The sequence below is a fragment of the Neopsephotus bourkii genome, unplaced genomic scaffold (assembly GCF_033783945.1).
Source record: "Neopsephotus bourkii isolate Nb327-2 ecotype Australia unplaced genomic scaffold, CSIRO-AGI_Nbou_v1 NB_1749, whole genome shotgun sequence".
NCBI classification, from domain to species: domain Eukaryota; kingdom Metazoa; phylum Chordata; class Aves; order Psittaciformes; family Psittacidae; genus Neopsephotus; species Neopsephotus bourkii.
Genome location: NW_026902223.1, coordinates 2,369,456 through 2,388,432, shown reverse-complemented (window position 1 = coordinate 2,388,432; position 18,977 = coordinate 2,369,456). Strand labels below are relative to the sequence as shown.

At 46.1% G+C, this 18,977-nt stretch overlaps 1 protein-coding gene and 1 long non-coding RNA gene across 3 annotated transcripts in view; both read left to right on the top strand.

Moving 5' to 3' along the window:
• MAP2K6 (mitogen-activated protein kinase kinase 6) overlaps positions 1-6,825 on the top strand; it is a 55,377-nt gene extending 48,552 nt beyond the window's left edge. For both annotated transcript variants that reach the window (XM_061376947.1, XM_061376945.1), the window contains one exon: positions 6,483-6,825. In XM_061376947.1, the coding sequence (XP_061232931.1) occupies positions 6,483-6,518 (36 nt within the window). In that variant the 3' untranslated portion in view covers positions 6,519-6,825. The remainder of the gene's footprint in view (positions 1-6,482) is intronic.
• LOC133224976 (uncharacterized) overlaps positions 1-18,977 on the top strand; it is a 269,398-nt gene that overhangs the window by 74,482 nt on the left and 175,939 nt on the right. The window lies entirely within an intron of this gene.

The window sequence follows — 18,977 nt, the reverse complement described above, 5'->3', positions numbered from 1 at the left end:
CCACCCCAGCCTTTCTGACAGAGAATCAGAGTTATAAGATCCTTTAGGTTAGAAAAGACCTCTAAGATCATCAAGTCCAACCATTCACCCAGCACTGCCAAGCCCACCACTAAACCATGTCCCTAAGTGCCACATCTACACATCTTTTAAACACCCCCAGGGATGGTGACTCAACCACTTTCCTGGGCAGCCTGGCTGCTGTGGTGCATCTGTTTTCAAACAGCTTGCATTGGTTTTCTGGTTTGTTTTTTCTTCCCCCTATGTATAAGAAACGTTGGGTAGCAGAATGTGGAATTCATTAGAAGTTCATAAAGCAGGGACCTCAGAAGGATGTGGGTATAAATGCTTTTCAGGCATCTGAGGTGAACTTTAAATGGAGCTTTGGCCCTCATTTGCTTTCTGCTTTTCAAAAACCATTTATGAGAAAGTGGAGCTGTCAAAGCCATGCATGAACTTTGCCTTCTTGCAAATAACTTGTCTCAAAGTAAGTTGTCAAAATGCACAAGAAACTTGTCTCAAAGTAAATCCAGTAGCTCCACAAAGCTGGAAACGTGTGTGCATTAGTGTATATGCATGCGTGTGTGTGTGGGTGCACGTGCTGTGCATGGGTGGGTGCAGCGAGTCTACCATTTTGGAGATGTAAAACACACAAAGCAAGTGTTTTTACAAGAAAAAGGCAATGTAAAATGTTTATTTCTTGGCAGAAGGACATCAGACCACATCTCCCATCCTTCTTTTAATTGCTTCGTGTTTGTTTTTGTTGTCTTAAGTCTTTGCTGGCCTGTTTCCTCTGTTGCTACTTAGCAGCCTGTAACCTCACACAACCCCTCTGGCAGCGAGGGAGCGCATGGCACTGGGGAGCTCACCGGGAAGAGCACTGGTGCTCACATCCATGGGAGGAACCGAAAAGGGAGCATTAGGGTAAAAGGCAGCACAATGCAATATGAGCATTTTCCAGTTTTTAGCCTTGTTGAGGAAGCTTTGTCCTCATCAGAATCAAAACTGCCCACAGTCTAAGCAAGACCCAAAATCATAGCTTTGATGGATTGGTCCAGAGATAGCTTTGGGAAAGACTCTCCCTGCCTTGACTGGTTCTTGTGAGCTTGTACTAGTGGTATGTTGGAAGAAACGAGATGCTGTCACCTCTGTGAGATGGCACCCCGGTTCTTGTCAGTGCTGGTTAAAGGTCCCCTCAGGCTTTGCTCAGGGTTTTAGCAGTGCAAAGCCAGTGGCCAAATGGCAACACTGCCCATGCATGAGCATGGCTCAGATCTCCTGTTCCTGTCTTGATGGGTGAAATTCCATCAGTCAGATGTTACAAAGCTCACAGGGTCCTCCATGCACTCCAGAGTACCTCAATGGTCTCCCAACTGCCCACCCATATAGCTTTGCATCCGCCCTGTCTGAAACCCTTCTCATAACCTGTGTTGTCTTCATTCATCTCAGAGCCGTTCCTCATACCATGAAGATGATAGATAGTAGAAGACTGACAGTAAGACCACATGCGTAATGTTAGATAGGCTTCTATTTAATGTTGCTGTGTTAATGAGATCCTTTTAGGACCCGTGTTGTACTGGATTAAGGATATTGGTGGAACAACGGAACTGGTATTCTTTAACCCTGACTGCCCCACATCCTTCCCCTCCACCCTCTTCATTTGAATGAAGAGATTAGATTGGGAGAACATATTTAACTTGAAAAAAAGCCCCAAATCATGCCAATGGAATAGGTTATCTTTCCTACGCTTGAGTTTTATTTCTCAGGATATGCAGAGGTTTACCAGTGCTGCTGAGAGATGGGGACAGTACACCTTTTGGAAACTTCAACCACTGTAACCGTTTTCCAGATGTGCGTGTGTGTGTGCGTGTGTGTGTGTGTTTAAACTCAGCACTGTGTGCGCGTGTGTTCTGCTGGATATTGTGTGCATCTATGAAACGCTTCAAACAACTGCCTGGAAGTCAAAACCAACCACCTCTTTCCAGTCATATGTTTGCCGTGACTTTTCATAACCACACTTGAACTAGTGGTCTTGGATTAAATATTCAAAGAGCAGGGCATCTTTATAGTGATGGTATGTCAGTCAAATTAAGGAAAATGTACACAAAAGTAAATAAATGAATTTAAAAGTAACGTGCTCTCAGCCTACGTGTGTTTAACCAATGGAAGTACAACTGGTTGTTGGGAATGCGCTTGGTGCTGCTTTCGCTGGTCATATGGAAGGTTTGTAAGGCTCGCCTTACTCATAGCAGCTGATCGAACATTGGTGAAGGCTCAGGAATGCTCAAGCTGCTCCACAGAAGCAATTGTCAGTCTTTGTGCCGTTGGTTTTAGTTACTGCACTTTGGCTGGTGAGGGCAGGCTCAGCCACATCCCATCCAGCCCACATCAAAGCACCAGCTCTGGCATGGCTCTGGCAGGGTGCTCGGGTGATCAGAGCTGCTGGGTTCCTTCTCACCTCCCCAGAAAGCCATGTTCCAGCATGGATATGAGGCTGTAAGTGGACACAGGGTCCGTGCCAGCATCGCCTCAGGGTGTGGGACTGACACCAGCATATCCCATTGGGGCTGGAAGCACCTGGATCACTCAGCACCTTGCAATGATATGGCCAAAGCGAGCCAGTGGGGTTTGTGCAGCCATCAGCCCCTGAGCTCTCAGGGTGGAAAACAGATGTGCTGCTTCTCTCTCTTTCCCCCGGTCCTGGATCCAACCCTAGATTCCACTGCCAGCCCCATCACTATTATCTGCAATTAAGCCTTGCATTTCTTTAGAGGTTAACTATTAGGTTGTGCATTTGTCATGATGCGAAGCCAATTTTCACCCTTAATTTATTAGGCTAAGTCAGATCGCATTTTGCTGGAGTAAAGCATGCCTGGTTGGGGTCATACTGAAACATGAATCGCTGTTTCCCTCTTTCTCATGTAAATATAATTATGCTTCCATTTATCTTAGAATTGCCGAAAACAATATATCAGCTCCCTCTGCTGAAAAGCACAAGTTGCAGAGCTGATGCACTAAGGGATGGACTAAACAGAAATAGCCCACTTAATATAATAACCTCTAAAGGCACAGAAAAGGAATCGATGCTTGTGGCACACAAGAAGCGCAGTGGCCAGAGCTGAAGGCTTTCAGATTGCAGGGGAATGTTACCCGGCGTCAGTGATGGGAATGCCGGTGATATGGAGGTTGCCATAAAAACGTCTGTAGAGAAGAGCTGCAAGAGGCACATCACCATTTCTGGGAATCCGAAGCAAAACAGCCGCCCAAGTTTTATCTGCACGATGGGGTGCCTGTGTGAGTGCATGTGTGTTCTGTTTGAAAGCAAGGAATTAAGAGCCATGCTTTCATTTGATCAAATCAAATTACCCTTGTATGTTCAGAATGCTTATGCATCAGTAATTTTTATATTAGGGCTTTATCTCCCTGTAATCAATTCCAAATACAAACCTATTTTTATCGCTGAAACGCAGCAGTAATTTAGAAGATGTAGACGGAACGCACATGAGATGCCAAAAGCAATTCTGCGGAGCCTCTTTTGTTGTCATCTCCAATGCGCCAGTCCCTGCCTTCAGCCTCCCACCAGTTTTAAAAGCCCAACTGAATAAAGAGGGGTAAGAGGACTGAAGCAGTTGCCAACCCCCAGAATAGTCAGGAGGTTCATGTGCACCTCTAGGGTAGAGTTTGATTGAGCATGGCACAGTAATGTAAACTGTGCTGAGCTCTGTAATGTAATTACCTTAGTTGGTGAAATGGCAGATCTTGTTCCCTCTGTCTCCCTGCCTGCTATATAGTGTTTCATGTGTGAAGAAAATGAAACAGTGAAATAATGCCCTGTGTTATCACCACTAACTTCACACTGCAGTGAGGAAGAGTGGAAGTTGAGGTCCTTACAGTTAAATAGGCACTCCAGTCCTGCATAAGACAGCATTTAAGCATGTCCAGCCTGAAGCGCATCTTTTATACGGTCCTTCTTCAAGTTACTTTCCCACACTGGAGGTGTAGGATTGTAGAGCAATCCTTTGGCGTAACAAGTAGCACTCGGAAAGAAATATCCCTGCCCTTGTGGAACGTGCCTCATCCACTGAATGTGTCTTTGTTTCCTATATCTGTGGTGGTTGTTGAAATTGGAAAGAGATAATAAGGAGAAATCAAATGCTAAGGGATAAACAATTTGCAGTCGTTAGAGATTATAAAATGGAAGAGAGATGCGTTTCACAGCTCTTCTTGCTAAAGATAGCCTTGAATATCTAGAACCCAACTTTGATTTCTGACTTTGGCCTGACAAATGACATTTTCCTCATACCTCTCCATGGTGACATATGTCCAGGAATATGGCTCAGGGGTCTGAGGAAACTGCAGGGTTTTCTTTCAGGTCACACACTGTACCTTATTCAAATACAGCTCTTGCTCTGCAGGTTGGCTCCACTGTTGTGTGATTCCCCTGTGGCTGTGACAAGGCACAGGAAACTTGGCAATTAGGTTTGATAAAATAGGCATGGATAAGAGCATCTGAGGTGACACACACTCTTCTTTGCAATGAGCTCTCTGTATCGTGAAAACACTATCATAGTTAGCCCAATCACAACAGCACAGTGCTTCCCTCCTTGGTCTTCTCTTTCCTCCTCTCATTTAGGATCCCTTCTGTGTCCGCAGCAATATTTGCTTCCAAAATGCAAATATGCCTAATGAAGCACTCCAAAACCCCAGTCCCAATTTCCATGCCAGCCCAGCAAGCTCGCTCTGCCCCTCAGGAGCACCTGCAATAGCAGCAGCCATGTATGCATTCATGGGTAATGCTTTTCAAACTGCCTCTTTGCTCTTGCCAATGCAGACAGCATTTCTGCTCTCTCAAATTACCCTGGTGTTTCCTGGTACAAAGCCACGTATCAGCACTGCAATGCCCTTTTGGTCACAATTCTGGCTCGCTGGTGCAGGAAATGCATGGCATGATGCTGAAAGCAGTGTATTGCAAAGAATACATTGCATCTAGGGGGTGATGCAGTTTACCAATGTTAAAAATACAGCTGTTTAATTCTGTTTCATTTGCTTGCCAATTCCTAGTAATGTCATGAGAGGAATAGCCAAATTGGAAGTGTTTTCAGTCCTAAAAAACCATCCCATTTTAATACCCAATGGTTGGTATTTGCGTTAATAGGTCTCTTTCAATATGCTTCTATTAACTACAGGTATTAAAATGAAATGAAAGACCATTACAGAATGTTAACAAATTACTCATGGCAAACAAGTAAGACACCTTTCTTGTTTGCCTACCGCTTTCACATGAAAGTGCTTTTGGGAAATAATAATACCAATAATAATAATAAAATTCCCTCTTGAAGGAATCGTTATTAAAGCATTTTGCATGCGGATTACTTCAGGCCTCAGCATCGCAACTCTTGGCTAGGTTGGGAGATGAAGGCCAAGAATTGTTGATTGAGATCAGATGGCTGGTGGCGAGAAGGAATCTAGATGACTTAACTGGAGGGATTAAACTCGAGTCTTTTGGCTTCCATTTGGCTGTTTTATAAACTCCACCGCTGGGCCAGCTTAGCTGGGCTACGTTCCCCTCGTCGCATGTGTGATGTTAGCGGGGTGGTTTGTAGTATCAGCCAGTCCATCACTATTAGCAGCCCAGACGTTCTGGGTGAGAAAGGAATAGACAGTGTAAGTGAAAGCTAAAATTAGTCCCCGAAGCGCCCATCCACACACCTCCAGCTTGGGGGCTGACCTCCTGCCAGCTCCGGGAAGCAGTAGGAATGCTCTCCATCCCAGCCAGCACCTGGAGTTGTTGGTGGTTGATAGCATGCTGATGCCAATGGCATTCCCAAGAGCTCCAGCCCTGTTTCCCTGCCCTGCCCAGGGAGAGGCAGGTCTCTGTGGTACCCAAGCACATGGCTGATGTCCCTGGATGCAGGGTGACGTACCACCGGACACGTGAGGAGGAGGGTTATGTTATCAGCCATCCGTCTTTGAAGCCTCACCCATCAGCCGTACCCCATGGGAGCACATGGAGCTCGCTTTCTTCTTTCTTTCAGAGCCCTAACCTTTAATTTTACAACACTGATTGAAACCAAGAGTGGAAATAAACAGTCAGAACTACTCTGTTTTCCTTCCCCTCCCTTCCATTATCTTCTTTCTTTTCCATCCATCCTCATTTCACATGCCTCTCAGATTGCGTCCCCCTGGTTTTCCAGTTATTTATTGACCCAGACCTAATTCCTTATTTCCAGAAATGTGTCATGAATCCTGCCTTTGAACCATTTGCTTTTTGCTTTCCAGGCTCACCTCTCTGACCACGTTTTCCTGTAAGAGATAAGGATATAGGGTTTGTGGAGTAATCACAGCAGGATGCCTGGGTTTCATTCATAGATCTGTTGCCACTGGCTCATTATGGAAAACCAGGAGAGTTATTTCACCTTCCAGGGCCTCACCTCAGTGTCACCATCTGTAAAACAAGGCTAATAATTGTTATCTCTTCCTTGCAGGAGAGCTGGGGAGCTTCACTAATGACCATCTGCTAAATGTTCTCAGAGCCTCACATGAGCGTTTCTACTGAAGTGCAAATTATTATTAGAAACCAGGGATTGTTACTGGATTGATATCAAATCATTGTCGACAGCTTCTCTGCAGGGAAAACTTAGGCGCAGCCAACAAGAACAAGCTGCATGTTTTGAAGTTGTGCAGTTGATTATATTGGCTTTCATCTTCTGGTAAGAGGATCCTCTGCCATCTGAACTCTCTGATCTCTGGGAACACAATTCATCCAATCAATCTGGAGGAAAATAAACCTCCTCAGACAAGAAAATAAAGTATCCACCTGAGATCATACGAAGATGGAAGATGTCAATTCATTCCCAGCCCCACAGCCCTTAACTCTTGAGATCCCAGTGTTTTCCTGGCCCACCAGGCAATGCTTAGGATCACGATATAACGCATCCCTTACACACAGCCTCAGTATTGCGAAGAGCCTCGTGGGCCTGCCTGGGTGAAGTTCTAATTGAAAACATGCAAATATTTTACAGTGAAATTGGTGCCACTGAAGGTTTCTATGGACTGTCTGAGGGATATGTCTTGATCTCGTGGCAGCTTATGAATGCTGGGACTGATCTCAGCTGTGGCTCCTTCCCTTGGGTCGTAGTTTAACCCCAGCCTGCAACTGAACCCTATGGTGAGATGCAGGAGAGAACCGGAGGGGTAAAAGTGGGAGAACTCATGGGTTGAGATAAATACAGTTTAATAGGGAAAGAAAAGCTTTGCACATGAGAGAAGGAAAACAACAAATTCGTTTGCCACTTCCCAATGGCAGGCTGGTGTTCAGCCATCCCAGGCAAGAAGGGCTCCATCACATGTGATGGTGACTTGGGAAGACAAACACCATCATTCTGAACATCCCTCCTTCCTCTGCCCAGTTTTATATACTGAGCATATGTGGTGTGGGATATCCCCATGGCCATGTCTCCTCCCTAATCCTTATGCACCCCCAGCCTCCTTGCTGGTGGGGTGAGGAGCAGAAAGTCCTTGACTCTGTGTAAGCTGCTCAGCAGTAACTAAAACATCCCTGTGTTATCAACACTGTTTCCTCCACAAATACAAACCACAGCTCCACACCAGCTACTGTGAAGAAAGTTAACTCTTATCCCAGTCAAAACCAGCACGCCAGTGTAAGTCAGCCCAGGGAGAAGGACATCTCCGTACCATTCCTGGACCTGATGCAGTACATCTACTCCCTAGGGCAGCCTCAGGCTGCTGGCAGCAGGTGGATTTGGTTGCCAACTGAGTGTGGAATCCATGTTTAGCACCATACAAACACAGAGAAACCATCAGTGGGTCATTACTGGTGAGTACCCTATGAGACCCGAATGAGCTCCACTGATGGCTTTACAGGGAACCACTGCCTTAAGCAAGCTTGGCCTCCAATCCTATTAGTGCATGGGCTCGTCTGCTGTGTTTTCCCTGAGCTAGAAACAGAGAGGGAGGATTGCTGGAGGCTACAAACCATTACCGGCTATTCAATAGCAACACTATCAACAGATACAAACAAGAGGAGATGGGGCTGGAGACTGGGATAATTACAAGGACCAAGTTGTGAGGACCAGAGAGCTCAGGGCTCCTTGTGACACTAAAACTGATAACACATAACTGGGGAAGCTTAGCAGAGAGCTTCCCCCTCCCATACTATTATCTGCCATTATGGTCACTGTCTTAGTTTGCTGGGTTTAAGTGTAACAAATGTGTTTTAATGATGCTGTTACTATCCAACAACATCACTGGTGCTGCACTCACGAAACCCTTTCCAAAGCAATGCTATCAGGGCTTACGGGGGGGAAAATGAATGTGAATACCCCTGGTGCAATGGTCTGCAGTGCGCTGGGGACTCCTGAGACAGCACTTGGTTCTCTGGTGCAGTGCAGACCCTGTTAAAAAAATGGGGGGAAAAAATAGCCCAGTAATTTTTTAATTAAAAAAGGATACTGACATCTTGCATTAAAATTTGAAAAAGCAATCCTCTACATTTAAAAAACACCTGTAAAATAATATGGGCCTTTGGGCTATTTCCTCTAATATGTAACTTTGGTCACATGGCTCCCATTAAGACACCAGAAAAGGTTGTAAAGTGGCATTTATAAGCTCAACATAGGAAATTTCTGTATTTTTTATTTTGAATTTATAATCCCCGTCCAGGATTTGCTGAAAGAGATGAAACTTTAGTGGAGGTTTTGGGAATAGAAGGATTTATGAGGAAAAACAGTCGTCTTTTGGTAAAAATCTCCATCTGTTCAAATTTTGACATTTTCTTCAGGCAAATATATTTTTTGCTTAAATATTAAAGAAGAAGAATTGTGGGTAAGAGCTCAGTCACTAATAGTGAAAAGTGTTATGGAATATGAATGGTTTGAGATAAAACTACTTAAAATGCACATCTCTGCCCATGTCTGCAGAGTTGCCATGCATCCCTGTGTGCCTTTAGCACTGAAGGCAAGGAAGTTTTGCTCTGACAATGGACATTTAGAACAGGGAAGGTATTAACCGCATCCTTTTAGCACTGATTTGAATAAGACCAGAGAGGTTAGTAAGTCATACTGCCCAAGCATGTAGTCAGATGGAAACTTCCCTCTTTCCTCCGAGTTCACCTCTCAGGACAAAGCTCTAAAATTGGAAATGAAGTGGATGAATTAACTTATACAATGATGAGGCAAGGGCTGATGCTCGTTATTCCTGAATAATCCAGGGGTATGGAAGCACCCAGCAGGGTCAATACCAGCCTGCAAGTCTGGTTTTAGCAGCTCTTTCACGAGCAGGCTGCAGGTGGCAATACATTTATGTTGGTCTCTCGAAGCTTCAGAACTCCCTGCAATGCTGTGCGTGGGATCAGAGCAGAGGATGTTGCTCTCGAAGAAGAAATACACCAGGAGGGAAATATGATAAGGATAATTGCAGGGAAGGGGTTAGAAAGGGATCAAATAGGTTTCCTTCCAGTGGGAACGGCTCGTGTCTAAAGGCAGCCACTGCGGTTTTACTGCTTCACCCTCTCAGGCCGTGCCCATGCCGCATGGGAGATGCCAGGAGCCAGGCGGAGCAGCATCCCCCGGGATGGGCAGAGCTCTGGGGCACAGCAGGGGATGTCTCAGAAGCAGAAAGGATGAAATGAGGCATCTCTGATTCTCTTCGATGTTGTTATGTTTTTCCCCCAGGAGCAAGAACACAGACGTGCATCTCTCCCTGCTTCCTTAAGGAAGATTAACCAGAGTAAAACTTACATTAATTATGATTTATAGCATCCTTAACTGCATCCCCTTACAGTGTCCATTTAGCAATCCCACCTCTCTAGGTGCTATAGCAGGGTTTTACAGAGAACTAAAGGTGTCTTTAAGGTTTTTTTTTGCTCTGGGGTTTTGCTAAGCAGCCCTGGTGCAGTGTTTAATGCTGGTAGATGGAGGGTCACTGGGGGGAGGCAGAACTGCCTGGGGACATGGGAAAGGAGTAACATCATCCCTCTCCACAGGGAGAAATGCTTCTGGAAATGAAGCAGCTTTGCCAGGAGGCAGGGAAAGCACCACTGAGGGCTCTGATATTGTGCAGAAGCACAGGTCAGAGCAAGGATGTGTCTTGCCTAAGTCATAGAGGGTCTATCTCAAGGCTGTATAAGGTTTGAGTTCCACCAGTTCTTCAGCATCTTTCCTCCTGCTGCAGAAGTGAGTGGTGCTTTCTGCCCTTTTGTAATGGCTCCAAATCTTTAATCTCTATTAAGTGCCTCCTCTGGAAAACAGCCTTTATCTGCTATGCTGTGGGAGCAGGACTATTATTAAATGGTCACAGAATATTGGAGAGTACTCAATGTGTTCTTGCTGGGGTACTCTAATAACAGTTTGATCAGCCCTGAATGATGCCACTATTAATTCACTGAATGGAGCACACACAAAACCCAACCCAAAAAGGCACTTTCCAACAGGAAAGAATGCCCTGTTTTGCTGAAAAAGCAATGGAATTCTAATCAAACCATTCTTGAGAGAACAGCCCGATGACATAACTTCATGTGAATCAAGGTGCTGCACCAGAGCTGTGCCTGTGGGGTGCCATTGCACATATAAATATCCACATGTGCATCCATTCCATGTGGCCAGCACGGCAAACAGCATCCTCATGGCAGCCAATGCATAACCAAGGAGATGCTGCAACCTCTCCCTGCTTTCCCCACCTCATCTTGCTCTTTCTTTTGGACTCTATCACCCCTAAAATATGCTCTCCCTCTGGTCCCCAGTTCTGCTTGGCTCCATTCTCTGCCATCACCCCTTGCAAAGCCACCAAACCAGCTCCTGTGTTTGTAATTGCACTGTGGCAGGTGATGGGGACATGTCCACCTTAACTCCTCTAGCTAAAGGCAGAGCTGCCTTGAGCCCTGCTGAGCACAGAGGTTTTAATGAGGGGCTGGGATATGGGCAGAACCCACCTGGGAGTCCCAGACTGAAGGTCAGTGGGGTGATGGCTGAGGAACTGGCTACAGATGGCCCAGAATCTTCTTGCAATGTATTTCTATTAGTGCTGACAGTGGGAGGAAGGAGGGGGGTGGATAGAGGGGTGAAGCTGGACCTGCTCCCCACATGGGATGCTGCCTCTTTGCTCCCATCCCAGGGAGCGGGTCTCTAAGCCCACGAGCAGGGCAAAAGGGCAAATTCAGCAATACCTTTGGCTTATCAGTGACAGGACAAATTGATACCAGACTTTTAAGAGGGTGGGGAAACGTCTCTCCATAAAAAGAATCTAAATTTACCATCGTGTTAACAATTCTGTAAGACTTTTTGGCAACTCCTAATGGAAATTTCAGGAGCAGATGGAAATATTTGGAAACGTATAGAACATATGAGCCTGCAACATCCATTTTTATTTTCTCATTGGGAGTGTGGAGTGGTTTCATGTTGCCTTTAAATTTCTTTATTTTCCCCCTTCTTTCTCTCTTCTGGATGCTAAGAAAAGCAAGAGGGGAAGCAGGAGATGATGGATATAGGCAGGAGGGGTTTTTTTTGTACTGCTCACTTGATTCCCCTGTGTGGTCTGTGATGGGTTTCAGAGCAAACAGCACCAGTGTAAGATTACTTGGTCCCAGGAATGTGAGGGCACCTGCTAGCCTGGCTCTGTGAGGTCCAGTGAGCCAATTAACCTTTCGCAATGTAAATGGAGGTGGATAGCCTGGATCTACCTCCCAGACAGCACATGAGGTTTAGTTAATGAGTGTAAAAAAGCCTCATGGATTCTTTGATAGAAGATAATGTCAAAGTATGCAGAATGGGTTTTATTACTCCTGTTGGGCAATGCCCAAGGTCAGGGAGAGGAAAATCCAGGGGGAACACTGAAAAGGTGAAATCCATAGAGAAGACTGAAAATGTGAATCAAATGTTTCCACTTGCCCATAAAGCAAGAAAAGCTTTTGCTTTTTAGGTGCTATAATCCACCCTAGAGCATGAAATTCAGTGCAACAGGACAGGAATCAATAACAGCAATAGACACTCTTATATACAAAAGCTGAGAAAAAAATCCTAGCTCTCAGTGACCAAGTTTCTGGATGACTGCTGATCAGGAATGATCAGGAATGAAGGAATACGCCGTATTTTTCCATCTCCCTGATGGCTTTGCAGAGTGATGGCCAATGCACTGGCTTCACTGCTCCTCTGCTCTGGTAGATCAGCTACTACAGTGAGGAAGTCATTTGGAAACTGAGGCATTTTCCAAGGTGTTTACATTGTCCTGCTTCCATCGGATCTCAGCAGCTCTTGGAATACCCATACCTAAAGCCTTTAATTAGAAGAGAGACTTGTGGGGCTGGTGGTCACAGCATTTATTGTGCTTGGAAGAGAGCTGGTCTATTCCAGCAACAGCAAAACTAACCCAGTGCCAGCAGCAGTTCCGACAGTTATCACATCCATGGCTGGATGCACTTCATGATAGAGCAGGCTTTGGAAAAGGAGAGCACGTTTCCCTCGAAGCCCAGGGAAAAGAGCCTGGGTGATGACAGAGGGACTTCTTTCACAAGTGCTTGAGCAGCTAATGGAGAAAAATGAGTCGCAAATCCCTCTCTGTTGACAGTAGCGTGCTCAGCTTCCTTCAGTTCATGAAGGATCAGAACATGGGATGGTTTAGAAGCTGCTGCCTTCTCTGATGGGCACTGTTGTCATCCCCTGAAAGCAAATGCCCTGCAGTGACAGGGAGCAGCACTGTGGCATCATGCAGTTAATACAGCATCCAGCCGCACTGCCTTTGGCCTCTTGCCTCCCCCTCTAATGCAGATAAATGATCCAGGGGCAGCACTTAGCTCCTTCCCTCTCTGCTTTTGCTGCACAGACTCTTTTTCCATAGTGGGATTAGTGCAAGGGAATTGGGTTAAATTTTCTTGTAGGTTGGCTGCGATACAAGGCCGCATCTGCCCAGACCTGCAGAAGTCATTCAGGTCCTAAATCCTCTCAGTCATATTACTTCCTAGCGTTTTCTATGGCAAAGAGACATTGGCTGGAGAAACTGGCAGGCTTGTGCCCATGCCCAGTGCTGTGGAGCTGCCACCATCCTTGCTGTCACTGGTGTCAACGGTTTGGTTACAGAGCCTTCACCTTTGCAAAGAGGCAGTGGGTGCTGAGCCCCAGCATCTTCAGCCTTAGTACCTTGTGAAACACAAAGAAAGCGTTTGGAGTGAGTAACTGTGGTGTCTTCCTTCCTAATTGCAATGTGATCCTGCGGGTGACATGGAATCTATTACAATAATTCCTATTTTTATTGACTAGTAGGGAATAACTGTATTATAATCCCTTTGACCCTAATATTTATGCATAACACACAACTGCTTCAAGGCAGTTTCTCACACAAGTTTATTAGACACTGTGAACTTCTATTCATCCCAAATTAGAAGAAAAAACAAACAAAAAAAGCCAAACTGTTTCATTCAAAGCAATCATCAAATATAGAAACTTGACAACTGAAACGAAAAGCTTCTATGAGTTGAGAATAATATGTCCATGAAACCCATTAATTATAAACATATTAAAACCATCTCTATTTTGTTTGCAAATTACTTTCTGTCTCTGAAACACTTGAAGTGAAACCACCCGCAGGTAAATCTGAAACCAACCCAAGTTTATTACATTCACAAGTGCAAAGCACTCTGGTAGAACATCAGTAATAAAAAGCAGTTGGGTTGTTAAAAGTTAATCATTTTTAGTCAGCTGAGGAAGGAGGGTTACTCATAATGCAGACAAATGTCTTTGTCTCCACATGTGATTCATGCACTGATAATGACTCCTCTCTTCCAGTTGTCCTTCCTCTGAGATACTTCACCTTTTTCTCTATACTTTCATGTACAGTGTTATCAGCCAAGACTATTCACATTCAACACAGTGAATATCAAGTGTTGTGTATGAGCATGGCTGAATGACCTTCCCTTTCCTTGGTCATCACTGAGAGGATGCCCATGTAAAAAGACATCTCTGAGTTAAGAAGGAGCCCCATGAGCTGAGCTGAAGGAGACACAGAGGAGGGAGTGATGCCCAAATGGAGGCTTAACCCCTTTCAGACACTAGGGGTCAATTTCAGACCAGCTCCTGATGATGCTTTGCTGCTGTCTTATATTAAACCCCATTCTTAGAACTGCAGCCTGTTTCATCAAGTCCCTCCAATGCAGCTGTAGTTCTTCAGCCTGTTCACATATCCATTTTGGTCTTTTCCTATTGGCATAAACAGACCTACATTTCCTCTTTTGTGCCCTATTGAACATATTTCAGCCCCAAAAGCCAAAATGGCGATTTTTAAGGCATTTTAAGGTTGGGATTTTTCCTTACTGCTCCCCGGCGTGCCCCATGGCAGATGGGGCAAGTTGTGCTGGAAATAAAGCACGTGAAGAAACAAGCCACAAATTCCCCCCCTTCAACGGAAGTGTGGAAAACTCCGGCCTGCTGAGGGATGGATGCAGCCGGTTAAGCACCCTCCAGGTAGGATGGTAAAATGAGCCTCCCCAGGCTGGGGAAAACGATGCTGGGTGCTGAGTGTTTGACAAAAAACTGGCTAGAGTTACACCAAATTGTTTCCTCGTCATCAGTCAAAATTACCCTTTCCGTCCTCCTCCTCCTCTGCCTCCTGAAATACAAGAAGATGAAAAGGAAAAGGGTGGGGGACAAGAGGAGGGAATCAGGACAGCTCGAAAAGTGCAGTGGTTTCTCCTTGGAGAAGCAATGATGATTCTGCTCTCCCCCTAAGACTGCAATGCCTATTAATGCCTGTTAACCCTGCATGAGGCTCTTTGGGAAGCACTAAATGGACCCACGCAGGAGCCCTATCTGCAGGAGATCCCAGAGCGATTCAAATAAAGCTAATCATGGCTTTTGATTTGGCAGAACTCCATCACATCAGAACAGTCCATTGACATGCCTACCAAACTCCGGTGGGTTTAGATTCCCCATATTTCTTTTCTTTTCTTTTTTTTAGGAAAGCACCAGATAGCACCAAAAGCATCAAAATCTTGCATTTAGAGAATCTGCACTGGCTTCAGGAGAGGCTCTTTCAGACACCCCATCCTTCATTTGTGGTCCCTCCTTGCCCAGGTTGGTGCTTTCCATATCCATTTGTAGTGCTGCCTCTCTGCAGCAACAATTTCTGCCCCCCTCATCGTCCAGTGTCAAACTCCCATTAGCACCAGTTTCCTTTTGAAGCTCTTTTACTACTTCTTCTTTTCCTGGAGGCTGGAGAATTCATGAACACACGTTGTAGGTGCAGTTTAAAGGCTCTCCATGTCCCTGCTATGTGTTGGCTATCAGGAGGAGCACCCCAGAGCACTCCAAGTGGGTTTTCCATTGCCCAGAATAATTCAAAGTGGCACAAAGGAATTCTTTAAGGCATCACAAGCAATCAGCTCTAACCAGGCACACAGTGGTGACAGCATGGAGATCCAGCCAGCAGAACAAACCCCATCTAGTCAGCGTTTTGGCTGTGGCTTATTGAAGATGACAGCAGTTAAAACACTGTCTGGCAAGGCTGGTAACTGAGACGGACCAGCTTGAATGGATATGATCCCATAGGAGGCTGAAAAATAAAGGTGCTCGGGGTTTTGCATCCCTGGCAGAGCCTGAACCATGGAGAATGGAGATTGCAGCAGGAGACACTTATCTTCCATCACTTGCTTTAGGAAAACCTGAAGAGCTGTTTAAAAATATCCTGTTTAATTATCCTGTATAATATAAGCTGCTTAAAGCATGCACTGAGCACTAAAACCTTATTGCACTGAGTGACCTGGACCTGGCTTTTCTCACATGGATGCAATTCCAGCACTCCCTGGAGCTTCCCTTTCACACTGGGTCTGACCCTCCCATGCAGAGGTGGCCCAAATGGAGTGTTCTATGAGACCTTGGATCTGCCCAGGAAATGGCATAGAAATTAATAGCTGTTACCCATCCCTATGGAAGCAAGGTCACGGCTGCCAGCAGGTTGCAAGCAGGAATTACTGTCCTGGCTGAAAGCAAAACGAGCTTCCTCAGCAGTGGTTTTGGAGGACTTCTCCAGGATGCTCCCATGCTCCGGGTAGGGCCACGCATCCCAATGGACAGGCATGTGCTGGTTGCTCATGGCTCTGGGGAGGGCAGTGGTTGGCTCCGTGAGCAGAACTCACCCAGTGACTCACCAGGACCTCAAAGCCAGATTTCCTCAGCTGTTACCCATTAGCACGTTAACTTCAAGGCAGCTTCACCCCATCCCTGACCTGGCCCCAGCAGCCCCTTGGGTTTGTTGTTTGCAGATAAAAATTCCCCTGAATTTCTTGGCCTGTTCAATAAACCCCCTTTATTGATTGATTTATCCGTGTTTACGCAGGGAATGAACAGGATCTGCTCCAGTTGCAGGCAAGAGGCAAGAGGGGATTTTCCTCCCCTTACTCCGACAAATGTCCAAGGACTTCTCTCACAAACCCCAAGTGATGTAAAATGAATTCAGCTTCACCTTCTCTTCCTTTTACAATGGGCTTTGGAGAGGGATGAATGTGGCTGGTGCTAATTCATATAAAGATCTGCATGAATAACCATGGAAAATATTTGGCATTGCTCAGCCCCAGATTTAACATGATTAAATATGTCTCACAATTATGCTTAGTCTAAAATTATAGGCCCTTTAAATACCTTGCGTACCGCTCACAGCTGGTATAGCTAAATTTAGGGGTTTCATCCACTGTGAACAGTGGGATCACGCACTATTGTTGGAGGGGACACGATGGGGACGCTCAGGTCAACCTGCAGCAGCAACTGATGCCAATTGCTTCTTTGGGAACTTCTACAGCCATCCCCATGCACAACCACTGTGCGGGTGTTGCACACCCATCAGTACTGCAGGAGATGGGACCACAGCTCCTTCATGCTCTCTCTGCCCATCCCATCAACCCCAGCCACGGCTCTGCCCCTGTCCTGCAGCCTCAGGGAAGGAAATTGCTCTTTCAACTTCTTATTTCCCAGTTGGGCTTTATTTTGCTTTCCACCACCTCTTGACCCTGGACGTGGAAATAAGGGCTGGCACCCACAGAGCTGAGAAAGTTCTCAGCATCTTCTTTCCTTCCTGCAGACATCAAAAGGGGATTGTGGGCTCGATCACATTTTACATCACGGCCGGTTTTGATCCTTTCAGCCATAGAGGACATAAATCTTCTTCCTCTTTCCTTCGCTGTTTGGGTGTCCATTCTTTCCTGTGTTCTGAAGTTTCTCAGGAGAAAATGTAAGCGGGTTTATAAGCAGATTTTTACCTTGGTGATTCCAATCACTGCCATTAGTTGGCTACTGTATTGACAGGGTTTGGTAAGGACTAGAGCAGGGTGCAGAAGGGAAAGCAGGAGCCAGCAAAGAGACCAGGTTTAGTAAACCCATGGCTGCACTGCTGCAGTGGGAATATGCCTCCATTGGTTTGCTAATTCTGGTAATGGTGATGCTGACTTTTCAGCATCGCCAGGCAGGGAGGGAAGCAGAACCAGGCTCCCAAAGTCATCCCCTTCATGGATATCCCTGGGATGAACTCGGGAAACTCCACTAAAGCTGGAGTGCAGGCCAAAAAGTTGGCATTGCTATTTATACTGCAAGGGAGAGAAGCCCTGATCCCAGACACCCCATTCCCACAGAGCCTTACAGCTCCCTAGTTTGGCTTCTTCCCCAAAGGCTCATTACCCTGCCTAACCCAGGACCCTCCTTCAGAGCTTCCTTTGCACCTCTGATGGAGGTTGAAGGACCCAGAAGGAGATAAGAAGGTGAGAAAGAGGTGAAGTCCATAGAAAAGGAGGGACCAGGGCCAGATCTGCGTTGTCAGAGCATTTCCTAGCACCGAGCTGTTGTTTGAGCAAGTGAGCACTGTCTGCATCGCTGCAAACAGCTTAACCTCCATGTGGTCATCCTCACCATCCCTACAGCAACTGCTGTTACTTTAGGACCATAATGATGTATTTGTGCTGCCTTTTTAATCTGCTGAAGAAGTTATGGAAAACTGAATGGATTACATGGAGGATTTTCTTTCTTTCCCATGTGGATATCTGTGAACTTTCTTTGCAGGCAGGATGGGGACGTGGACTAAATACCTGGAGCTGCTCATCATCCTCCTCCTCCTCCCATCACTGCCATGCTGCTTGGGGCCAACATGCACGTTCAGCTCGGCATCCACCCGCAGATGTCCAGGCAGGGAGCACAGAAGCTGCACGCAGCAATTCCCAAGGCACTGCTTGCGTGCATGGATCGTGATCCCAGGCATCCCTGCACCCGCGCGTGCCAGGCCAGCGGGAGCCCTCATGGACAGGCATCACTCACTGGAGCCCATTCCAGCCTATTTTTAATGAAGCACAATCTCTTGAATACAGAAATTTCAGTGCCAGGAGCATGAAAAAGAGGAAAAAAACCCACAACAAAGCAGTGGGAATGGGGGCGGGGGGAGGGAAGGTCATTCCAGTTTCTTCCTGCTTACACCCCTCACAGCTTTCGGATACAGGATATCGCTGAATGGCAACCTCCATGCTGCATTTATTTTTAAGCCCCTGATAGCTTTCTAAGTGACCTCCCTGTACATGAGCAACATCAGCCAAGAAGCTGTTTTTTTCCGGCCCTTCGACGTCAGATTGCTTCCTTTGACACCTCTGAGAGCCAGAAAATGGGAAGCATTCTCTTCCCAAGGTGACTTCAGTTTTTTTCCCCTGTGATACTACCGCTGGGTCTCTCTCTCAGGCCTGGGGGGGCTGGAGTGGCAGGAATGGCTCTGTCTTGGGGACACAAGCTGGAGGTCACTCCTATGGGGCAAAGGTGCCCAAATTATCCACTCTTTGGGAAAAAAATGCCTTGGATGGAGCCAAAGTCAAGGCAACTTCACCTCAATCTAAAGCACTTTGGCATGCGCATATAGCATCCCTTAGTCTGTCTTTTCCCTTTTCAGGGCAGCCGGGGCTTTCCAGGATATCCCAGCTCACATCTCCATAACCTGTTTACTGTAACCTTAGA